Source organism: Symsagittifera roscoffensis, chromosome 1, assembly GCF_963678635.1.
Source record: "Symsagittifera roscoffensis chromosome 1, txSymRosc1.1, whole genome shotgun sequence".
In the NCBI taxonomy this organism is placed as follows: domain Eukaryota; kingdom Metazoa; phylum Xenacoelomorpha; order Acoela; family Convolutidae; genus Symsagittifera; species Symsagittifera roscoffensis.
The window spans coordinates 59,652,084-59,677,771 of NC_087062.1; the positions used below are offsets into that span (position 1 = coordinate 59,652,084).

The 25,688-nt window shown below is 40.8% G+C and overlaps 3 protein-coding genes across 4 annotated transcripts in view; 1 reads left to right on the forward strand and 2 right to left on the reverse strand.

The window, feature by feature from the left end:
- LOC134846602 (protein SET-like) overlaps nt 1-25,688 on the reverse strand; it is a 339,248-nt gene that overhangs the window by 310,936 nt on the left and 2,624 nt on the right. The window lies entirely within an intron of this gene.
- LOC134846566 (dual specificity protein kinase CLK2-like) overlaps nt 1-25,688 on the reverse strand; it is a 215,940-nt gene that overhangs the window by 95,262 nt on the left and 94,990 nt on the right. The gene's annotated exons all lie outside the window — the stretch shown is intronic.
- The window catches only part of LOC134846587 (uncharacterized), a 115,945-nt gene that overhangs the window by 79,869 nt on the left and 10,388 nt on the right, over nt 1-25,688 (forward strand). For both annotated transcript variants that reach the window (XM_063863974.1, XM_063863982.1), the window contains 2 exons: nt 18,804-18,860; nt 18,930-19,176. In XM_063863974.1, the coding sequence (XP_063720044.1) occupies nt 18,852-18,860; nt 18,930-19,176 (256 nt within the window). In that variant the 5' untranslated portion in view covers nt 18,804-18,851. Of the gene's footprint in view, nt 1-18,803; nt 18,861-18,929; nt 19,177-25,688 lie in introns of those variants that run through there.

Here is a 25,688-nt window from a genome sequence, read left to right on the forward strand (position 1 = left end):
ATAGGGAATAAGTGTAAAATTGAAAAAGCGAACACCCACTGTTTTGAGGAAACGTTTTTACTTGAGCAGATTTTGGAAAAAAGTTCTACAGTTTTCTCTCGAGAGGTTTAGCACACATCGCGCTTAGGGTAATTTTCGACCTAAGTGGGGGGCTAGACCGAGAGGAGGTTAGCAGGGGGCTGGTTAAGTTAGAGGTTGGTGGTTGAAGTTTGTAAAAAGGGGGGCTTTCTTATAGTAGCTACGCAACCATTATTAAGTTACATTAGAACAACTGAGTTGAAGACTCACAACAAGAGTAGCAACGCGAAGGTACTCGGTAGTGAATTTGTTTTAAGGTAGGTAACCTGGCTGGATTGGGTGAGGGATCGCAAATAGACAGTTTTTGGATTCCAAAAGGTAAAAACCCCATGAGACCGCTAGTAAGGGGTGAGAAAAAACGCGTGACAGTTAGGTAGCAAACATTTTTTTACGGTAAACGATCCTTGTCGATATTGGAGTTTAGGTATACACGTTTTTTTTTGTTTTTGAAACTCTTCTCATTTGACCTTTACGGTTTTTGGGTTTGACTTTAACTGATTTTTTGGCAACTGCGATCTTAGATCAAGGTTAAAAGCAAATCGTATTTCGACTTTCTTTGGAAGTAGAAAACAAACGGAATTGGTACTGGAGGGTCTGGGAAAGAGTTTCAATAACTGGGTGAGAGAAGTGGAAGCAAAAGAAGAGTCTTGTCGGCAGTCCTGGGATAGTGACAGAAGGGTCCTAGGACAGTACAGAAGGGTCCCAAGACCGTCCCTGAGGATTTCAACACTCCAGCGAAGGGTCCTAGGAGAGTAAAAAGGGTCACAAGACCGTCCCTGAGGGTTACAGCACTCGAGCGAATGATCCTAGGAGAACAGAAGGGTCCCAGGACAGTACCGAGGTATCGTGGGACAGTACAGAAGGGTCTCAAAACCCTACCAGAGGTAACCAGAGTTCAAAGCTCAAACGCAGGGGTCCCAGGACAGTATCAAAGTGTACTAGGACAATATCGAAGGGTCCCAGGACACTACCAAAAGGTAGCAACACTTGAGTGAAGGGTCCCAGGACTGTAACAAAATGTACTAGGACAATATCGAAGGGTCCCAGGACACTACCAAAAGGTAGCAACACTTGAGCGAAGGGTCCCATGACTGTAACAAAGTGTACTAGGACAAGACTAAGGAGTCCCGGCACTGAGAGCGAAGGGTCTCAAGACCCTAGGGAAGGATCACAAAAAAAGCGAAGGGTCCCAAGACCCAACCAAAAGATCAAAAGACCTGATCAACGGGTCATATTACTTAGTTTACGTTTACAACTCTAAGAGAGACAAATTCGATTGGGTTTTTTTAAATAGTTGATTAGAAAATTTTTCTTATAATTTCAAATATATTTTATTTTAGGAACTTGTATATAAACTAGAATTGCAGATGAAGAAAATTATTTACAAAAATCATGAAGAAAACAAGAACATCTCTAACAGAAAAGAGAGGGATAGGATTTAAGCAAAATCAAACCTCGTGCCAACGGAAATTAACACCATCAAATCCGAAAGTAATGAGAAAGAATTTTTCAGTGATTATGGTCAATACAAGAAGCATAAAGGAACAGAAGGCCAAGGAGAAAGCCACGGAAGAACCGACTGTACCGGCTAGAGAAACCGATCTTGAGACACCAGATCAAAGTTTTGACGGGGCAGAAAGAAAGACGACGGAATCAACACCAATGCCAAATGTAGAAGAACAAGAGAAGAAAACAACAGAGTCCTCACCAACAGGAAATGTAGACGAAAGCACAAACAACACGCCGGAAACGATAAAAGACGATTTTTCTCAAACAAAAAGAACAGCGTTCACAGAGAGGGTTGCAGCGATGGTCGAAATGAAACCAAAATAGAAAGAGGAGGTAATAGCAGCGACCGAGAAAGGCAAAACGTTTGGAACAGTTTCCGCTATAACAAGAGAAGCTAAAAAAGACAAAAAGCAGGTCACACAAGAAGCAACGGCCAACCAGACAAACAAACCATGGAATCAAAAACAATTTCAGTTGAGCCGGGCGACTTGATGGCAAAGTTGGAACAAATCGGCAGAAAGCTGAAATGCAGCGAGGAAGACCGTTAAGAGCTGAAAAAGGAAGTGCGACACAATAAGAATGAGAACCTAGACAACTATGTCCTGGCAAGGGCGACCGAAGAAAAGCTGCAGCAGATGGTGGACAAAGTATAAACGACCGACAAAGAGCGAGAGAAACATATCAAGATAGATATGCAGGAAATGAAGAAAAGATATGAGACCGTCAGTGACAAATTGTGGAATCTAGAAACCAGAATGGACACAAGGATTAAGGAACAAGCAGAAAGTTCTGGAGCCATACAGTCGAAATTGGATGTACTCTTGATACATTCAATAGCCCAAGATAAATTAGTGGTGGAAAAACCATCCTGAACTAGAGTCGACTTCGTGGAACCACAACAAAAGAAACGGGAATCTATACCGTTACCCCGGATTGATAGCACCATGGCGTCAGGAGGGACAAGGACTGCTATAAAGGGGGAGCCTCAAAGTCAACGAGGACGTCAGAGGACTCAGGAACACATACGGGTGTACCACCGGACGCCATGACGTGGTCCAGTACCTGGGAAATGATGAACAGGACGCTTGAAGCATTCGAAACAAGGAACACAGACTTAAGTGACAGAGGCAGTGGCAAATCCCGGAAAATCTTCAAAAAACCTAAGGATTTCAAGGACGGTAAGATAGTTGCATTGATACCTGGGTTGAGGTAATGAGACTACATCTAGAACAAGACAAATTGAACGATGAGAGGCAGGCGGCCTGCACGGCGATACTAAGCAACCTAGAGGGAACAGCACTAAAGTTTGTGGTGGCGAATAATGAAGAGAAGCGTGAAACTGCAGACAAGATCTTCGCGATACTGTTGAATCGATTTGGATAGGGTATGAAGGGTCATCAGACGATGACGAGGTTCGAAAAAAGAACACAAAGAGATCACGAGTCGATTGATCGTTTTCTGAATGATCTTGAAAGCTTGAGGCAGAGAAGCGATTCAGAGGAATCGACCAATAGAAGAAACTTTAGCATCGTTTCAAAGTTTATCGACGGAGTGAGGAGTGATGACTTAAGAACCATGTTGGCAACATATTACCCGCTATCGAAGGATAATGCACCAACACCAGAGGAGATGAGGCAAAAGTCAAGGGAGTATATGTTATTGAAACCAAAGAAGTACTCGTTCTCAGGAAACAGAAGTATGCAAGAAGGGAAGCCAACAGCAAAGGTCGTCATGGTACAAACCTAGAGACGACAAGGGCAAACAGAGATCATGCGCAAACTGTGGATCAGCGGACCATCACGTAGCGAATTTTACAACACACAAGCAAGGTATGAAAGCCGTAGCACAGGTCAAAGATGCCGTGGGGCTGAAACAAGAGGTCCACTAGTGATAAATTATGAGAAAGCAGCTGCAGAGGCTATCAACAGAGTGAAGCAAGACTTGGCGACCAAAGAAATCGAGCATCGGTCACAACATGAGAAAGAGAAACAAAATATGAACGAGGCACTCTTGACGACGAGGCCGGAAACATCTATTCAAGGCAAAAAAAACGTGTTATATTTTTTGCCTTGAAACTGACGGGCTGCTTCGCGTTGCAGCGTGACGAAACTCGTGCTGTTCTTCCATTAACGGAGAGTAGATTGTTAGGAACACATGAAAACAAATGCAAAGACCGTGGGGCTGAGACAAGAGGTCCATTAGTGATAAATTATGAGAAAGCAGCTGCAGAGGCTATCAACAGAGTGAAGCAAGACTTGGCGACCAAAGAAATCGAGCATCGGTTACAACATGAGAAAGAGAAACAAAATATGAATGAGGCACTCTTGACGACGGGGCCAGAAACAGAGGCCGGAGGAAACTTGATTAACATGAGTAATTGCAATACCTTGAAGATGATGACCGGCAAACCATTTGGCATCACAAAGATTATTGGAGCGAGAATCATGTCAATAATCACAGTGGGCGGTCATCAAGTAACGAGGAACATGAGTGAACCGAGTGATCAAACGTTAATGCACTTTGAAGTATATGCGGATTACTTGAGAACAATAACACCACAAACCCCTTCTACAGCACTGAGAGCATTACTGAGGAGAAGTGGTGAATCAATTCGAATAGACAACAGGTACACGGAAGCCTAGGGTCTGCATGAGGTCATGTTGAACAGAGATGGAATAAACATCTATACAAAGACGATGATTACAAGTGACGAGGATCTAGCTGGGTTAATCTATGTTGGCAGAGAAGAACTAAAAGTGAGATCCATTGGGCACTGTGCTATGACGGAAGAGGATGCCATGCATTTGTGAACGAAAGCAGACGTATCTGCACACGTATTGGACATACGCGGAAGGAAGACGCAACTGCGTGGGTTGTTGAGCACGGGAGCCGTCTTGAGTGTAATACCTATTGAAACTTGGAGAAAAATGGGATTCGGAAAAGACGATTAATTGACTCAAAAATACGGCTGTCAGCAGCAAACAAAGGGGCGCTTTGGGTTCCGGGTAGGACACCAACAATAGCCGTAAACCTGGGGGAACGAAATTTGTGGATGAGCTTTCTGGTGGTGGAGAATCTAGATGAGTCTGACCAATTCTTTTTAGGCAGAGATTGCATCAGGAATTTCGATGTAACTATTGATCTTAACAATGCGATGTTCAGGATTTGGAACCCGGAAAGGAGGTACGTAATTAAACCAATAAATTTGATAGTGGCGAATGAAAATAAAGATCCAGTTTTTTTGAGTAGCAGGGTAAGTCTGAAAATGAATGAGGCGGCAATAGTAAGTTTTCGGATGAAAAACTATAATGAGCTAAGTGACAATAAACAGGTATGTATAGTACCGAACCCAAACAGTCAAAGTGCTGTTATTTTAGGAAGATCCTTCTGGATAACCAAGAGTGGCCTCTGCTTCCAAGTCTTGTTGAAAACTCTTGACGTACTAATCACAACCACCCAGAGGGGGAGGAAGCTGGGATACGCACTGCCCGTGAAAACCAGATATGAAATGACTCAAATGTGAAAGAAAATGAAGTTATTGATTACCCGAATCATTGGGATAAAGTTTTTATCTTGAGAAGTTTGAAGAAAACAAAATGCTCATCAGGTCTTGTGAAGTGACTCAAGTCAGAGACAGACAATGGACTTTTGAGCTGTTCAAATTTTTCAGAAAGACCCACTCTAGGGGAATTAGAAATGGATGAACCAGTATTAGAAATTGAACACTTGAGGGGAAAAGTAACAGACGAACAGCTCGAAGCCATCAAGGATGTACTAGATAGGAATCAGGATGTTTTTACGAGAAATAAGGCAGACACTGGATGCTGCTACTTCGTTGAACATGAAATAGAGCTATAAGAGTCGGCGGTACCGCACAGGGAGGAGGCGGAGCGTGTTGCCCCAAACAAATCGGTTGAAAAACGATGGAGACCCTACTAGAGCATGACATGATAGAACCATATAAATCACCGTGGGCGTGTGGAGTAGTGATGGCTAAAAAGAAACGAGACCAATTTAGGTTTTGTTGTGACTTTCGATGTCTGAACTCCGTCACGGTGAAGAATGCCTATCCAATACCTAGGATAGATGAGAGTCTTTCAAAATTAGGTTTCGCCAAATTTTTTACACTCTTGATCTAGGGTCGGCTTTTTGGCAGGTACCACTGAGGAATCAGGGCAGGGACAAGACTGGTTTTGCATGCGAGCTGGGATTGTTTCACGGGAAGAGGATGCCCTTTGGCCTTTGCAATGCGACAGCCACCTTCCAACGACTGATGGCACAGGCGCTGACAAGCGTTACGAAGAAATACGGCAATTTAGTAATGTGCTACGAAGATGACGTGGTGATTGCAACACCTACCCTGGAGGACCGCATTGAACGACTGGACGAGGTGTTCGCTTGCATGAAGGGAGCAGGACTGAAATGCAAGCCATCAAAGTGTGAGATTCTCAGGGACTCGATTAAATACCTGGGGAGAATGGTGGACAAACATGGCATTAGATCAGACTCGGACGCTGTAGAGGCAGTGCTGACTCGGAAATCACCAAAAACAGAACATCAGTTGATGAGCTTTCTTGGGTTTCGCAAACTACTACAAGGAGTTCATCAAGCGCTATGCGGACAAAGTATCTCCAATGCAACAACTCATGAGGCACAAGGGAAAGAAATTCACGTGGAACAACGCGGCTGAAGAGTCATTTCAGAGAATAAAAAAAGAACTGTGTGAAGCACCTGTCCTAGGCATGCCGACAGGGAAAGGGATGTACGTGCTGGATACCGATGCATCGGTAGTAGCGATCTCGGGCATACTCCATCAAGAACAAGAGTGGAACGCAAAAAACAGTGTTGAGACCGATCGCCTACGTGAGCAAAGTCTTGAGTGATACGGAAATGAAGTGCGGAGCATCAAAAGCGGAGGTAATTGCGGTCGTCACTTTTGTGGAAAAATTCAGATTATACCTGGGTAGCGAACCATTCAAGCTGCAGGTTGACAACAGAGCACACAGCTGGTTGAAAACGTACTCAATAGACCAGAGTTACATCGGGAGATGGAAAGTGCGGTTGGATGATTACAACATGATCATTGAAGACAGAACTAGGGACAATTATCAAAATGCTGAGAGCTTGAGCAAGAAGACGGAATGCTAGGAGAGACATGAGCAAAGGGAGGCTGATAGACCGGGGATCATAGATAGGTTTTTTTTATGGAGAAGTAAACATATGACACCCTACTACTCACAGTCAGGAAAATTGATAAAGGACCACCCCGAATTACCAATTGAACATGAGGCGAAAGAAATTCTCAAAAGAAGTTTGAAGATGCCAATGGAAAAAATTCTCAAGTCCAAGATAGTGAGGGAAACGCTGAAAGCAAAAAGCTATGACCTCGACGAAGTGGAAACAGGAAAGGTAACGGTAGGAGAGGATCTAAGGAAACTACTCGAGAGACAAGCGGATGACAAACTTGTGGTCCCAGAAAGTGGTAAAGACAAACCGGAAGTCACCATCTTGAAAAGAGGGGAATTGAAACATGACGGGGACTTGATTAAGAGCAAGGAGGTTGTGCGGCCTCTAAACGAGAGAATCCCGGAAGAAGTACTCAGGCGGACGACGATACGAAATAAGAGAGTGACGTTCAAGGAGGAAGGTGAACATCTGTGACCAGATCAAGAGTCTGGGGAGTGGCCGCAACGAGGAAGAGATGGCGAGGAAGAAAAATTGTCCGGGGAGTCGGAAGAATGGGATGATGGTTCGGAGGAGAGTGACGATGAGCAGGCCAGTCTCTGCACAAAACTGGCTGACCAAAAAATGAGGTACTACGATGGGGAGTTGCAAACAGATCCGTCGTCAGGAACCTACAACCTGGAACATGATGACGCCTATGGAGGGGAATAGCTTGAAAAGATAAGAGTGTCAAGAAAACCATTGAGGGAGCTATCTTGCAATTTGAACATCAGAAGGAATCTAATACCAGAGGACGACAGAGAGATCTTGAGAAGGATCGTTTGTGTGAAGCTCAAAGACGACATCCACAACCCTGGTGAGCTGAACGGTCAAATGATGGCATTGACGGAGCACGTCAAAGCGAGGTACAGGCTGTCGGATCTGATAAGAGCACAGAAGAATGATAAAATGACGAGTAACCTTGCGAAATGGATTCGGACGGGAGTAAAAGAGTAAGGAGACCTGGAAGAAGATAGTTACAAGATCTTCAGCCAGTTCTACAAGGAGAGAGAGGAATTACTCTATCACACAGCTGATGGCGTAGTAGCCTCTAGGAGAAAGGACGAAGAAAAAGTTCTAAACAAGCATAAACTCATCATACTACCTCAGCTTTACCAAACAGAAGTTATGTTCAGATCGCATGACCAAATGGGACATCAGGGGATAGACAAAGTACAACAACGAATACTACACAGATTTGATTGGCCAGAGCTGAGGAAGGCTTGTAAAAGATGGGTGAACGCCTGTCTGTCGTGCTTGCAGGTGAAGGTTCCTAGGAAAATGAAGTTTTTTCTTAAGCCTGTGGAAAGCTCGGAGTTTAACGAGGTCGTGCAGATAGACCATCAAACGATCTGCATGACTGACTCGGGATATAACCAGATACTAGTAATTATAGATCATTTCACGAAACTGGCAGAAGCGGCACCATGTCAGACGGCATGGGTGGAAGAAACTTGTGATCACTCAATAACGCACTGGAAATCACGAGATGGTTGTCCGATGAACTTCAAATGTGATAATGGGAAAGCCTTCGCTGGGAAAGCACTGATGAGACAACGGAGGAAGTATGATGAAAAGATTTTTCAGGCAAAGCCATATGCTGTGGGACAATATGTCTGGGTGTTCCAGAATGTCATATCTCCGGAAGGGACAAAAAATCTACTAAAACATGGAGAGGGCCGTTCATGATAACGGAAGTGCACCAACTGGGACGGTACTATCGCTTGAGTACAGGGCGTGCGGCGCACTACTAGAATCTGAATCCTCGCGTCCCATCACTGGAAGACTGGTGCGTACCACAAAAGATGATGGAAGGAATCGAGCATCTACTGGTAGAGCCAGCATGTGAGGTAAACGATAAAGGCACCAGAGAGAAGAATGATGGCGACGGGAACGTGAGAATGGATGACAACGAAAAGATCGAAATAGATTCGGACGAAGGGTCCTTCGCCGAAGAGGATTGGAATGACCCCGAGCAAAACGAGGTACCAAAATGGACGGATCAAGACCTACAAAAAGAGAACAGAAGAGGTGCGCGCAAGAAAACAGGCATGAGATACAACGGGTATGGTGATGACTTCCTGATCAACAAGATACAGTCTGACAAGATAGTAGAAGAGTTGGTGAACGTGGGTGAGCTGGTAGCCAATGTGGAATGGCAGATCACAAGCGACAGTGAGCACTCCTTGCAAGAAGAGCACGCCACGCCACAAAGAGAATTAGAACTAGAACAAGGCGAAATTGAAAGAAGGGAAAACACAAACCTGCGGATACTCGAATGGATGCTCAACCTGGAAGCGGACGAGAAGGAAGCACAAAGCATTCAACAAGTCGACGTATCTGCGAACAAATATGTGAAATCAGAGAACCCGTTATTCGGCTGGACAGCCGCTGACCGGCAACTGGAAAAACCACAGGATAACTTGAGCCACGTACCATCGACGGGGACATCGATAAATATTTTTGTCCGGGGATCGAGGGAAGGACTTACCCACCCCAAAAAAAATTGATGATAAAGAAGCTCAGGGAAGTGAGAGAGACCAACGGCCTGGAGCTGGACCAGGAGGGGGCTGAGCCTATCATCGGAAGAAATTTCAAGACGAGTTTGAAATTCCGCGTGAGTAGATGTCCGGAAAGAATGGATTTCGACTCAACACCCGGACACTGGGAAGCAAGTGACCAGTGACCCTCTTGAGAGAGGTGCGACGAAGAACACCGCTCGTCCTTGGTGGATAGCTCTGGAGACCACAAGTGAGCTGGAGAATTGCCTGAAAGGACTTGATCGCGGAGTATCCCGGAAGCGTCGGAATTGGGCCACCCAACAAAAGGCTGGAGTTAATCAACTAGAGTTGCAGAGCGAGCTGGGGCGAACTTGTGCAAGGTTGCTGCAGAAGTATTTTGAAGATGCAATGAGAGCATCCTCGTCGGCATCATCATTAAGGGCCAATCCTTTTGTCAGGACAGCGGGACAGTTGCTGCTGTTTTCATGGAGCCTGGCGGGAGTAGCATCAGAAGCGTTGACTTCATCCAAACTCAGACCGGGCGATACGGGTATGCGCGTGTAGCAAATGTTGGTGCAACACATTGCTCGAGATAACTCGGGATTGAGTCTAGCGAGGAGGAAAGACGCCACCTTTTTCTTGAGATGGATAATGTCAGTGACACCACCGTCTAGACGTGCCATCAAAACGCGATAGGAAGTAAAACGATGAAAAGGAGAGTCGCCACCGTCATCCTGAATGTGTACCAGAGTACTGGGATCGCCAAGGGGGGTGGCTCAAGGCAGTCTCTAGAGAACCACTGAAAGCTTGATGAAATAAGGAGGTTCTCCAACAAGAAATTCGGCGAGGAACACGATGTACATCGCAACCTCGATCTGATAGAATATTACTCGAGGCACACGAAACGGAACGGGCAGAATATCAAAATGTGTCCGGGTTGATGGGGATGGCATACAACCCCTTCTTGGATTCAGAAGCTGGAAACGCTTGCATTAATTTTGAAGTAGCGGAGTTGTTGAAGTTCTGGACGGAGAAAATAATTGAGATTGATCCGACGGAAAGGGAAAGATCGAGCTTAGGTCTGCTATATGAGAAGATGCCGGAAATTATCAGTGTGCCGCCTTCGGACAAAAAAATCGAATTAAGACTGGGAAGCGGAAACGACGTGTTGTCTAATAATTCGGGGACCATTTGGAAGTTACTGAGACCATCTTGATGCCCATATCCCCACGCAAGCCTGATTGAGGAAGTTATGGAGCGGGTGAGATTGTCGCCAGCGAAAGATGAAGATCTGTGAAAATTGAAAATAGTGCACAAATTAATCCTACCTCATGAAGGGGAATCGGAGGGAGCAACGAGCAAGTTGGACAAGCTGGTGAAGGAGATGGAGCCGGGCATCTGTCTGGACCTGGCATATGGAGGCGGAGAGCATTCCTGTGATGGGCGGTCCTGTGTCAGAATAAAATCCTTCCAGAGGGGGATTTAGCCACTTGGTTCGGTGACATAACTGAGAAGGAGAAGAGAGAGGTGCAGATATTGGCTAAGTGTTACGCGAGCACCACTGTAAATGTAGCGACGGCATTGGGATTTTTCTCGATGATGTGCAGTTTACAATCTCTAGAGATGCTGGAATCCGAACACCATTTGGTGACAGCGTTAAGCGTGGAGTCATGGCCAGGTAGGTTGCAAATGATCCAGAAGCACATCAGAGGATGGAAGATTGGTCTTGAGGCGGAGTGGGGATTTCCTGTGAGCTAGGCCTACAGTCTACGCACGAATGCGAAGTCTCTAGTAGGATCAGTCACGGCCAACCTGTGCGGAAGCCATTATCCACTACACATGGCGATGGTTGAAGCATCTAGTCAGAGGGTGCTAATCGACAAAGCTTTCTCGGTGCCCAAGTGTGTACGATTGGCACGAAGGTCGCACCACTCTCACAAGTTGTTGCGGAAGTTACTAGGAGCAGTGCCTGGAGATCGAAGAGAGGACTTGAATGAGATCTGGGGGAAAGAGCTCTGGAGTCTGGAAAAAGAGAACACAAGTGGCTTTGAAAGACAGAATACGATTGCAAAAGCGATGAAATGTGCACCAGCCATGGAAGAAAACGATGTGACGCATGAGAAAATGATGAAGTTTGAAACCCTGTTGGAAGCTTCGGGAGAAAGCAACCTCTGGAGCATCAACCTGACACGCGGGGAATGCCCATGCCATTGTCTGGCACAGACAGTTTGGTATCCGCAGCACTCATACCTCTGCTTGATATGGTACGTGGAAGAAATTCGGTCAATAAGGCTACCCAGTCACCAGCAGAAGGTCACTCTTTTTGTGGTGAGCACGATGCTGGCGTTGCGATGGATCGAGGAGAATGTGACCAAATATCGAGAGTCGTGAGCACCAACAGTGGAGTCAATACATGCCATCGGTTACAGCCGGAGACTAGAGTTGTTCGAGACTGCGTGTAAAGTATTCGCTGTGCCCAAAGAAGTGAGGCACGTGTAGAGTCGCATGAGAGTTTTTCATGGTTTCGAGCGACGCTAACGTCGTGCCGGTATACGGTGACGAAGAATCACATGAAGAAGCATCAGAAAAAATATCGAGAGCTCCTGGCCGAGATCGGGCCCGAGGCCTTCAAGAGACTCTTGCTAACTAATCGTAATGCGATAACCACGGGTTGGATAAGGGTTGGTAGAGTGTCTCGAGATAACACCAAAGCGAGCGAATCGATATTGGAGGAGGACTTGGCGAAGAACGTAAGTCTGAGATTGCACAATTCCTTTTGCTTGAATAGGGAATCTAAAGTAAAGGGTATGCCGAATCAGGCGAAAAAGCTACAAGAGCAAAAGGAATGGATGCGAGCCTACGAACAGCTGAAGGCATGGGAAGAGATCGTGATCAGTTCCGATGACGAAGAAGAAATGGCAAGGCAAATTACGATGTCGAGTGTTTCAGGACCCAGTACCTCAAAGACAAGAGGAAGGAACTGAAGAGGGTGTTCAGGGATTGGTTCTTGAATCGTTAGCGGGGAGAAAAGGGCTTGAGTGTGAACTCAAATGAAATCTGAGGACACGGAAAGAAATTTTATTGAAAAAATATTGTTATTATTATTTCATATCTACTATATAAATCAAAATACTGCATGACAATTTTCTGAATGGGCAAAACAAAAGAAATTTTGATTGCTGTTTAGCGATAATGTTATAATTTTGCATGACTGTGAATTTTGGGGTGTAGATAAACTTAAATCTGCTGCAAACTTCTGTAAATGACAACTGGCACTGTATCTTGAGACGCACTCAACTTTCTGGGGGCTCACTGACAGACGACGAAACGCAATGAGGTCATCTATCTTGAGTCCGGGGACTATGTGCCGGTCGGTCATATTTGGAAATTTGACCTTGAGCAACGTTTAGTCTTGATTTTGGGATGAAACGAAATTTTTCAAAATTCGTATTGAGCTTGTCATGCTCACGTTTCTCGCGACAGCTGAAAAATTAAGGAAATAAGATCAGAAGATTCGAACTACAATCGCGGGAAAGTAGTACAAAAATAGGAGCTGAAAATGTTATTCGCAATTTCGCCGCATAAATCGAACAATAGTAGAGCTGTCTCGAGAGAGAACAAGTCGTGACGAGAAGAGACAAACAAGAATTGAGTGGACCAGAGTGAGCCTTCGGTGGAAAAGTGAACAGCTGAAGCTGCCCAATGGTCGAAACAGAAAATTTGTGTCTTGAGGTAAAACTTATTCACTCCAAAATTCTTGAGTTAAAATTGATTGCTGGATTAATTTTAAAGTCGCTTATTAATATGGTTACGCAATTATACAAGACGTTTCAGTATGTAAAGACCCAAAATAAACTTCTTGAGTGTGTTTTACTTTGTTATGTTGGGTTAGGGAGAGTCTTAGGTTGATATATATGAAATGGATCAAAGGTCCACTGTCTAATAAAAAGTAATTGTATACAAAAAGTTCCGACCTGTTTATAACAACGTTTTTGTGTTTTGGGTGTTTTGAGACCTAGGCATTGGGGCGTTCTTATTTCTAGAGTAGGAGGTATTTTGGTAGTAGCCTTTAAGCTGTAACGCCGTTTGTAGTCTCATTTCGCAATTGAACCGAATTGGCTCCTACCGCATGAGGTAGAAAAACATAAGAGATCGTGTCCCTGACTCTTGAGCCTATGGTTTTAGAGCCTATTTTTCTTTAACCTCATATTTGACTTAAGTAGGCGACTGTTACAATAAGCATGCTATTACTTAATATAAAGGTCTGATCCACCTAATCTAGAAATCCAATTCACCTTCTTTTTTTATGTTTTTTTTTTAAATTTTTTCTTCTTATTTCTATTCTTTTTTCGGTTTTTCTTTCGCTGTTTGTCTCTTACCCGTTTTTTGTTCCCCAGTGACCCCCAAACTTGGTCAGCTAAGCGGTCAGCTAGGCCTCGTATCAGAAAGCGCACCGAGAAATTTTCACAAGTTTACTTTAAAAGCTATCACAGTAAAACCAGAACCGAAACAGTGGAATTTCAGATGGATCAACCTAAAACTCGCCTTATCTCAATATAGCTATATAAAATGCACTCGAAAAATAAAATTAGGTACTCACATAGTGACGCGACTCTAGAATTAGGTAAATAATGTAAGAAATTTTTGCTAAAAAATAAATTTCAAACGTTTTCGCAACTATGTGCATCGTCAGGATTTTTACAATAAACTACTCTAAATGACGATAAAACATCAATTTACAAATGTTATTTACAATAAATCACATACAATTTGGTTCGAAACCATCATGATAAAAAATTAGCCAATCACAGTTGACCTCTAAATTACTTTTAAGATTAAAATACTTTTAACCTCTAAAATTAATTAAACATTTTAAAATTAATTTGTCTGGAAGTTTCTGAGTCATAATTTCGATTTATACATGTACGTTTTGAATAAAAAACCAAAAATATTTTGGGACTAAATTTTCAGTGTTAACTCCCTGCTCCTAAACTCATCGCGCGTGTTCAAGCCCGGTTTCTCTTTCCTGATATGTATTGCCTCTAGTGTTAGCAATTTTGTTTGGTTGTTTGACCTATCTATAATTTCCCAACTAAGATCTGCGCTATTTCCCTCAAGTTGGCATTGCTTAAGGTGGAGGCCTACCGGTGTGTCTGCTTTCTTATGTTCCTCAATTCTAGTGGTCAAATGTCGAACAGTTTGTCCGACATAGGTGGAAGTGCATCCACTACATGACAGTTTATAAACCACTCTTGACTTGAGGTCATTAGAAAATGCTGACTTCAGAGATGGTAAACATGATTGTAGTTTTCTTGTGGTGAAAACCACTTGAACGTTCGTTAATTTTCGTAACCTGTTAGCAAAATATTGGCTCTGGTTACCTCTATATTGCACCATCAGCATTGGGGGCTTCTCATCCTTTGGTGATTGAACTGACAAACCCCTGTCACTATCCAGGGGCTTGCCTTTACCCTCGATGATCTTGCACAAGGCGTCTGAAGCCACCTTTGCGGACCAATTTTCAGGGTACTGATTTGTCAGCCATTGCGCCCTATTAGTTTCCATAGCCTTATCAAATTGCTCCCAGCTAGATGTACTCCTAAAAACCCTGTGTACAGTGCCTTGGATAACACTACGCTTATACTGAGTTTGGGCGCAGCTTCTATAGTTCAGTATAGTCCCTGTATCTGTTGGTTTTTGATACCAACTGCAAGTTACACGCCTATCCTGCGATACATTTATGTTCAAATCCAGGAACGGCAAATTCCCCTCCGAATTAGTTTTCTCTAGAGTGAACTGCAAATTTGGATGAAGAGAATTGGCGGCATCGAGAAGACAACTCGGCTCCCCTCTGACTGTTCTAACAATGTCATCCACATACCTGAGGAACAATTTCACCTGGGGAGTATCCTTCTCCTTGTTCTTAGCTCGGCAGCAGCTTTCACAGTACCAGACTATCTCGGTTATTGATGCGTATACGTCATCGGATATTTTTCCGCATTTTAGATGATACCAGTTTCGGCAACTCTCGCATTCAACTCCCTTTGATCTATATGTGACTTTCCTGTTGCAACCTGGGCACAAGCCGTTTTTAACATTAATTTGCTGTACCCCCGTTCCCACCGGTATTTGTTGTCGTAGAGCAAATTCGTATTCTTTCAGCCATAATTTTGCCAGAATTACAGCGAGGGACGCGCACATTGCTAAACCATCAACTTGTACATACCATGAATCATTACACTTGAAATATACTTTGCTGACCGCCATATTCAAAAGCCTTTTCATGGTTGCTCTTTGAATTTCAGGAGGAGACTCCTGGCTGTACAGCTTCTGTAAAGCAATTTCAATTGCCTCCTTCAGGGGAACGTTGGTGTACAAACTTTTCACATCAAGAGATATTATGGTTTCATCCGGATCTAGAGCAATGTTTTCTGTTTTTTCTCTAGCCTCTTTAGTATTGGTTTCTATATTTGCTTCATCGATGTTGTCAAAAAAACTTTGCAAGCATTATGTTAAGATTCTCATACGAGCTGCCGGGAAGTGATAGTACAGGTCGTAGGGGTGTCTCATCCTTGTGTACCTTAGCTAAACCGTACAAACGGGCGGGTTGCCCCCCTGTTGATCTCATCTTAGAATAGAACTGATCACTTATCTCGTCTCTTTTGTTCATGGCTAGTAATTCTTTGTTAAGTTCTTTCTCAATTTTCAGTATCACCTCATCAGTGGTTGCATCTTTTTTCACAAACTGAGCAGATTGCAACAAGGATTCCAGCTTTGATTCATATGTTTGTTTCCTCATTATGCAAAAACCAACCCCCTTATCAAAAGGCACAGCCAGCAACCCATTATCTTTGAGATATTTCCTCGTTTTTTCAACGGCTTTGTCTCTTGGGGTTTGCCGTACGTTTTTTGCATATGCCTTTGCCGCGGCTTCTATTTCACATAAAAATTCACCAGATGTTTTTTGATTTTTCAATTGTGAGAGGAAAATGTCGATATCCGCCAAAAAATGTGTTTCGTTAAATTTGTCTCTAATTGGATGCTTGGGGCCCATTGATAGCACTTCATATACCCATTCAAGCAGTTCAATATTATCACCTTAACTGATCGCTCATTTCTCCCCCCAAGAGGTTTATCTTGTCTCTCGGACAGTTTTTCTAACTTTTTTCTATGGTTTTCTGATGTTGTATTTAAGCTTGCCTCAACTTGACGTTTCACGAATCGGAAAATGGATGCCCACCACTGTTTGTCAATTTCTTTTTGCACCAGTGATCTTGCTTTCCTTAGCATCTCCTTGTACCTTTTCCTATCCTCATTTGCCCTAGAAGTTTCAGTCCTTAGTAGTTTCAATTGAATAATGTAAGTAAAGCACCTCTAGATGTTTTTAGTGATAAGTAGTTTTAAATCAATAAGTTTGGTCTTCTGAATCATTGAGCAGCTTCACTCGTCTGCCTGCACAATCAAGATTTTTTTTCGCCATGCGATGATATTCTCGTTAAATTGGCAATGCTCTCTGTCAGGAACAAAACAGTTCGACTCGAATAGTAGATTTCAGTAAAATTGCGAACAGCAAATTTACTGTCGTCTGACTTTTATCGTTTTCCCCGCAATTGTAATTTTAGTATTCTGATAAAATTAACTTCTGATTTTCAGGAGAAACTTGAGCATGACATGGTCTATTCGAATTTTTCAAAATCACTTTTTCACCAAAATCAAGGTCAAACCTTCCAAATCAAGGCCAAACTTCCAAATATGACCGACTGGCATACGAGCAGCGTGTAACTGCTCAAGAATTGGCTTCGTTACCGATTGGTTGGTTTTGTTTTGATGCTGATTTAACTCCTTTTTTTTTTAATTTTTGGCATTTCGGAAAGATTTGAAGATGAAATCAAATCATACGTCGGAAAACTTTTGGAAGATCTTTCTCTTATAACTTTTTGCAAAATCATTCTTCGGATTTCATCTTCATTTTAATCAACCATTTCCATTTCAGTCTATTAGGTTATCATTCTATGTATATATGTCATATCACTATTAGCACTTTATATACCCATTCAGGCAGTTCAATATTATCAAGTACCTTAACTGATCGCTCATTTCTCCCCCCAAGAGGTTTATCTTGTCTCTCGGACAGTTTTTCTAACTTTTTTCTATGGTTTTCTGATGTTGTATTTAAGCTTGCCTCAACTTGACGTTTCACGAATCGGAAAATGGATGCCCACCACTGTTTGTCAATTTCTTTTTGCACCAGTGATCTTGCTTTCCTTAGCATCTCCTCGTACCTTTTCCTATCCTCATTTGCCCTAGAAGTTTCAGTCCTTAGTAGTTTCAATTGAATAATGTAAGTAAAGCACCTCAGGATGTTTTTAGTGATAAGTAGTTTTAAATCAATAAGTTTGGTCTTCTGAATCATTGAGCAGCTTCACTCGTCTGCCTGCACAATCAAGATTTTTTCTCGCCCAGCGATGATATTCTCGTTAAATTGGCGATGCTCTCTGTCAGGAACAAAACAGTTCGACTCGAATAGTAGATTTCAGTAAAATTGCGAACAGCAATTTTACTGTCGTCTGATTTTTATCGTTTTCCCCGCAATTGTAATTTTAGTATTCTGATAAAATTAACTTCTGATTTTCAGGAGAAACTTGATCATGACATGGTCTATTCGAATTTTTCAAAATCACTTTGTCACCAAAATCAAGGTCAAAACTTCCAAATCAAGGCCAAACTTCCAAATATGACCGACTGGCATACGAGCAGCGTGTAACTGCTCAAGAATTGGCTTCGTTACCGATTGGTTGGTTTTGTTTTGATGCTGATTTAACTCCTTTTTTTAATTTTTGGCATTTTGGAAAGATTTGAAGATGAAATCAAATCATACGTCGGAAAACTTTTGGAAGATCTTTTTCTTATAACTTTTTGCAAAATCATTCTTCGGATTTCATCTTCATTTTAATCAACCATTTCCATTTCAGTCTATTAGTTTATCATTCTATATATATATATATATATATGTCATATCTAATATATATGCACGGCTTCGCTTGATTTTTTATAGTAAAAAAATTGCAAAAGTGCAAGTAAATCAGTTTCAAGGTTTTTTTTTTGGAATTTGTCGGTTCATCTGAGAGCGGTGCTGCAATTTCAGTTTTTGTCTATCGCAAGTAGCGCGAAGCTCTGCTTTACCTCAGTGTTAAAATTTTGCTGCTGCGTTTTGTCCACAGTATAATTTTAAAGCATTGAAAAAACTTTTGAATGGTGAAAACGAGCATTTCATACTCGTAAAAAACTATAATTGCATATGAAGTGCTATAATTGTAAAGTTCAGGCTTTCAGAGAGGTAGTTCAGTTCCTCTGAAGTCGGTCGAAGTAAAAAAAATTTTGTTCAAATTCGAAATAAAATTGCCCAAAAAAATTATTGATATTAGGCATTTTTGAGAGTAAAAACCTGAATTTCCGTTTACTTTTGTCCTCTGATCAGATTGAAGCATTTTCAGAACAAATGAAATAATCACACTCAAGCTAACTAATACCCGACTTATCATGCTACAGGTATTTCAAATTATTTATTTGTCAACTTCTGTTTTTTTAACGTTGATATAATTTTTTTTAATGTTTCAGAGAGAGCGGATTTGTCTCTTACTCTGCCTTGTAAGCATTGTACAGTTTCAAATTGAATTCTCTTTCGCTTTGACCAGTGCAGGGAACAATGGGGTCTCAGATGAGTGCGTGGACTACACTGTATGTGGTGCAATGGGTCGGCAACCATGCAATGCTGCGATATCACGAGCATTTGAGGAGGCTTCATGTGGTCCGTGCATAAATGGCTTTGTACAAATGAGCGATAAATCACGAATCTGCCGAAGATGTAAGTTTTGTTTCAAGTTTAGGGCCACTAAATTAACTTTTATGGCAATGAAGCTGGTTACGAACTTTTTAAAATTGCTGAGTAATTCTGATCCATATACCACTCGCGTGACCATATTTCAAGTAACCATAACTTGAGCGATAAAAGCAGGCGAGCTAAAGCAGGCTACTTAAATTCGTAACATTTAAAAATGTTTTAGCAGTTGTATATAATATCTAATGAACAGTTCAGTTTGCGACCACTTAAATCAAACGTAGCAGGATTGTATTAACTGAAACGTGTAACATTCGCCCGGAAGTACATATCGACGGAAAGTAAAGCTAGGTTCTAAAACGACTGGCTAGCGTCTAAACACAGCTCTACATGCTTTTCACCGTCTCTGCCAAAGCCAGTTCTTTTGGTGGTCTTTCTAACATCGGGTCGACAAAAAACGTTACTGTTTCCGGCTTTACTTAATTACATGCAGAAATAGTGAGCTCATGGCTGGGTCTCATTAATCCCCAGACCACGAGGTCACTCCTAAAAACAGGGCTACTACTTATTTATTATATTACTATTGTTTTTGTTCAGTAGATAAAAATCATCATCTCCATCGAAGGATCAACCCTTTCCCTTAACTCCTAGCTTCTCATAATCTGAAAATGAATTTAGATGTTAATTGAATTCAACTCAGGACATCTCAAGGAAGCTAAAAGTTTATTAAAAAAACAGTTTGAGTTCTCCCGAGACCCCTCCGGATTCTGGAATCCGGGGAAATAACGCTCTTATTTCTTTCGGGAAGGCTGGACACGCCGTCCCAACACCCTTCCTTGTTCTCAGGATTCGCGATGTAACGATTGTAGCGGCACAATCGTTACAACTCGGAATGGTCTTTGTAAAGTTGTTTTTTCTTCAATCTCGATCAGTATCACACAATTTCCGTTCACTGCTTTTCTCAACGAATTCTCTTGTTCTGTTTTCTTTTCGCAATTTTCAGTTGGCGCGAAATTCCGACGTTGTCACGAGTCTTTTTTTCGAACGAATTTTAAAAAAATTTACATGAAAGTCCAAATTAACCCTTCCGCGTTCGTCAAAATGAACGATTAAGACCACTAATTCGTTAAAACCGTCAAACTTCCCACTCCGATGTCACAATAAAAATTCGAATTCCGACTTTGCATTTTCGTACATTCTGGTTGAATGTCACAACGATGCAGTAGTTAACGCGCTCGAAACGGTGCACTCAGTGACTCGTGTTTCAACTGAGAACCTTTAAAGCGCTCTTTTTTTCCGGCTCCAAGGTCATCTAACCAAAGAACCGTTTGCCTAGTTACCGCTTGATAAGCTTTTGTTTCGCGTTGTGAAAACTTTGTCAGATCTTGTTTTTGTCAGCGTTGAAGAATTATTCGAAGAGATATGCGAATATGTCTCGGATTGCATGGTGTTTGAGGTTAGACAGTGAAGTGGACGAGAAAGGGCAAAATTGTAGCCAAATTGGCAAGCGTATTGTATGCTAGCCACTCTCCTATCTATGCCGTAACAGATTTTAACACGGAAAGTTGGTATGGTTTTGCCTGTTGTATTTGGATAGGGCAGCTTTAGACAGCTTGAAGCTCTTCTTGAGATTTAGAACCCTCGCTCAGACAGTTCTCTGTTAGTAGCGTTTTATTTCTCTGAGTGACGTCTCCTTTTTCTTGTTCAGCTTACTGGTTTGGTGTATAGCTTTACTGTTTTAAAAATTTCTGAAGCCAATCGCAGCTTTAAAACTTTCGTATTATAATCTGGATCCTGAAATTTAGTGGCCCAGTTAGATTTAGTGAGATTTAAATTCTGTATTGTTTTGAGCTTTTCCGATTGGTAAAAGTTTGCTAGCTGGAGAAAATTTTTTTCTTCCAAATCAAATCCCCGTGAATTAATATAAACAGTTATATACATTAACATTTGAAGGTATAGACAAAAGGCACATTCCACGCATTTTTTTGTCCAACCTGAATAATTTGAAATCAAATAAACAATGATTAACAGTAAAGGGTTTTCGAGTTATTATTTTGAGATTGAGTTCCTGAGCTAAAAATGATCCTATGGTCACATTCGACAATATTGTTCGCGAAAAAGAAAATCGTCAAATTTTTTCTCTAAGTTTTTTTGATTTTCCAAACATGTAGTTTGATTTTCCAAAGTCTTTTTTCGATTTTTCGAGGTTGAATTTGCTGTCTTAAACATGTGTCATGTAGCATCTAACAACACGGTTTAAAAAAACAACGCAGCAAGTCTGTTTTGGTTTTTCTGGAGTTTGAACAGGAAAACTACAAATGATAGTTCACATCTGAAAAAATTAAAACTTCATTTGTTCATGCTAATGAAGAAAACTGAAGGGAGATCAATTGTACGGATAGCCGACTTCCCTGTGTTTTAGAAAAGAATTTTGATGCTTTTGGTCGAGTGAACGCAAGCAAACTTTAGGCAGATCATGTACATAAAGCTCATGAGCGGACAGAGTCCTAATGTCCATGCATGATCGGGTGATACTTACCAACTTTTTTTGAAGTAAATCATGCGCATGATTTTTCGGCGCAAAGTTAACTCGTGAATTTACGTAGTCAAATTGGTAAAGTAAGTTACGAGCAAACCGTGTTCGATAACTGGCTTAATATTTGATTGATATTAGTTCTATTGGATTTTGTTACAAAATGTTGTAGTTTTGAAAGAATACCGCGATGCCTTCCTAATTTCGTTTTAACTGTCTACATAGCAAGAATTGAACCACAAACTATTATCTACTGCTACGCTTTTATTTATGTTTATTTACGCTCATTTATTATGTTCGATATTCAGGGCTACCCAATTTTATCAAATACAACTTGAAGGTTAGAAGCAATTCAATTTTTTTTTAAATTTATTAGGCAATTAATATCAATAATTTAAAATAACTTATTACCCCTGCGATTAGCAAGCGTTATCAAACCGGAATATAGACCTTTTTTCGGGATAACTTAAACTAGCAAGCGTGTCTCCAATGATCAATCGGCTCGCAAAAAGTTGGTTGTTGATCTGATCAAGCTATTCAAGTTTTTCTAAGCAATCTATTACAGCTAAGAAACTTTGAAATATTAAAAGTGATTTCATGAAGCGAATCGGTCATTACAATCGAGAATTTGTAAGCAAGCTAATCAAGCCAATAAATTTTGGAAATATTTCATGTCGTTTAAAGAAGCAGAGATCGGTTCACGAAAAAATTAAGTTTTTAAGCAAGCTATTCGTCATGAAACTTCGAATTATTTCAAGTTATTCCACAAAGAGAATCGGATGGCGAAAACAAATCTATTCAAGCGATGAAACTTAAAAAGAATTCAAGTGGTTTCTGAGACCAAAAAATTTTGCGAAAATTAAGTTTTTCTGAGCAAGGTAATCGAGCAATGAGCGTCGAAAAAAAATCTAATTTATTTCAGACCGTATGGTTTTGCGAAAACTGAAAAATTTCGTATGAACTTTATTCAAGCGATGAAACTGTGAAAAATTTCAAGTTATTTTTCTTCATCAAGCCATTAAATCTAAGGAATTTAATATTTCAAGCCATTTCATAAACCGAATCGATTCACGAAAAGCTTTTTTTCTTATGCAGGCTATTGAATCTGAAATATTTCAAGCGATTTCATAGACCCAATCGTTTTCGAATTATTTCAAGTGACTTCGTAGAACAGCTATTCACGCTATGAATTATTTCAAGTTACTTCATCGCGCAAATCGTTTTGTAAAAAATTTAGTTTTCTAGGAAAACTATTCAAGCTATGAAACTTCAAAATGCTTCAAGTTTTTGTATGCAAACTATTTAAGCTATTAAAGTTAGAGTTCTTTCATGTCGTTTAAAGAAGCCGATCGGTTCACGAAAAGCTCAAGTTTTTCTTAAGGAAGCCAGTCAAGTAATGGAATATTGCAAGCTGTTTCATAGATCGAATCGGTTCGCAAAAAATTTTTTTAGGCAAGCTGATCGAGCTATGAAACTTTGAATGATGCCTAGTTGTTTAAAACATTTGAAACATTTCGAGTTATTTATAGCGCGAAGCGTTTTGAATCTTGAAGCGCAAAACTTTGGACAAAAAAGAGCAGGTGTCGAGTTCATCTTGTTAAAAAGTTTTGAACTTTTTGATTTGAAAAAATTCTAGAATATTCGAAACGTAAGAATAGCTAACAGAATCTGAAGCTTCAAATTGATTTTACTGAAAAGTTCTAGAACATTCTAGATTCAGAAGATTTTCCTAAACGTTGAGCTCAATAATCGCTTTTTAAACATGGTGCTTTTTCTGTCGTTCAATTAATATATAAGATTACAGAATCACTTGGTACCTTGGTTCATAATAAATTCAAGTTTCTTAGCGTCTCGGGCATTTTTAGACTGCAACTTACTAATACCTCTGGTACTGCAAAAGTCCTGGGTTTGTATCTGAGCAATGGCTTGTTTTTTTTAAACGGGGAAAATTCCATTTCAAAAACAATTTTCGTCTTATGATTTGTCGGCTGAGTTGCCACATCTTTAAATTTTTTCGCTGAATGCAGTTGCATATTAGTTGCTTCTTATGTTTTCATTTTTTTCTACTATTTCGATTTTTTATTCTACCAACCTTGACATCGTGTATGTTTTTTCGCTTTAAAGTTTTCTCGGACAATTATTTGTCTGCTTATCTGTTGTCACATCTTGGAAGCGTTTTTTTTCTGCGCGCATTTTTTTTGAAGTTGCTTTTAATGTTTGATTTTCTGCTACAATTTGTAATTTTTCTTATCTTGGCTTCGTATTTCGTTCTGTTTTTTTTTGTTTCGCCGAAAAAAATTCGTCAGACGAAATTATTTCGTCCTAATTATCATTGGCTAAATGATCTTATTTTGGGTCGTTCCAAGGGAAACACAATTTTAGTACTCCGATTCGCACTGATCAAGTTGTTTCTTTACCTAGCGGCTAGTTGAAATTTATTTTCTTTCGTTATGGAAAATTATTTCCAATTATATTGGAAAAGTAAGTTTTTCTCAGAAACTTCTTCTGGTTTTCAAAGAAGGGGTATCAATGGAAAGATCGCCTTTTCCTCTGTGTGCCTGCATTCTCCCTTTGGTGTCTTTTCACTTAATCCCTCTGTCTTCTGCCTTCAAAAAAATCGATTGGGAAATATTTGACCCATATTTTATTGGTTTTCGCTTTCTCGAAAAACCCCTTTCAAATCTGATCTCCTGCTTTCGGCTTAAACGGTTACACTTAATTGTTTTTTAGATAAGCATTTATGGCCCTCGGAATGGTAAGTTTTTTCTGGATTTTTTGGGCGCTATGAATTTTTTAAGAATGTTTTCGAAAACTACCCGGTCAGATCTGAGATTTTGGGTTCAATTCAAAGAACGGGTTGTGGGAGGAAGCTCATTTGCTTATGCGAATACGCCCGAATTTTTCGGAAAGCAAAAGTTATTGCTCTGGAATTTTTGACCGTTTTTTTGTTAAACTTAACTTTTCTCGAAAACTGCGCTCCCAAATCTGAGATTTTGGGTTCAATCGAAATAACAGGTTGCGTGAATCCTTTCTGTATAAGCGGCTACACCCTATTCTTTCACACAAAAGGCTTTGATTCTCGGAAGTGTCATATTTTTGATGTGTCTAGACTTTCTAAGATTTTTATCGCTAGCTATCCGGCCAAATCCGATATCATAGGTTAAATCGAAACAACGCCTAAGCCTACCTTGATAATTGGCTGTGCCCAGTTTGTTTATAAAAGTTGTGGCCTTCAAAGAAGTCAATGTTTTGAAACTAAACAGTTTTTTGGAAACTTGAATTTACGCGAAAGCTACCGTGCCAATTCTCAGATTGAGTGTTCAGAAACTCGGTTTTGGGAATTTTCTCTGCGTGAGCGGACACACCCTGTTTTTTTTTGCAGAAAAAAGTTATGAATTTCGGAAAGGTTTGATCTGAGAAAGTTTTTGATTGTTTTGATCTGAGATGAAAAGTTCAATTGGCAGAAGCGGTTGGGATAATTGTTCGTGCAGAAGTGGCGACTCTTTAATTTTTTGTAAAGGAAATGTTTACCTTCAGGGTAAATTGATTATCGAATTTTTTTTAAACTCTTTTCACTCATTTCAGTAAAGAAACAACTAAGGTTTTGAGCAAAGTCCAACTTTTGAAATCATGTTTTCGCTGCCGCATCAGTGTAGCAAATTCATTTGGCATCAAACACGTATGTCCTGCTTTAGCTGGCCCCTAGTTGTTTTTATCGAGACATTCGATAATTTTGGTTCACCTAGTTTTTTTAACATTAATTTTTTTTCTTATGTTTTTTATGTTTGCGTTATATCGCAAGTGGTACGAATCTCCGCTTTGCCTATGTGAATTTTCAAACAATTATTTTTTGTATATTTTACTGGAAACATTCGATCATAAATCTAGTGCAAGTAAATTTTTTATCATAAATAGAAAATATTTTGAGTTTGTTGCTTCTTGATGCATATTCCTTGTAAATGGGGAAAAGTTGTGGTACAAGTACAGATCCTTGTGGCACGCCAGT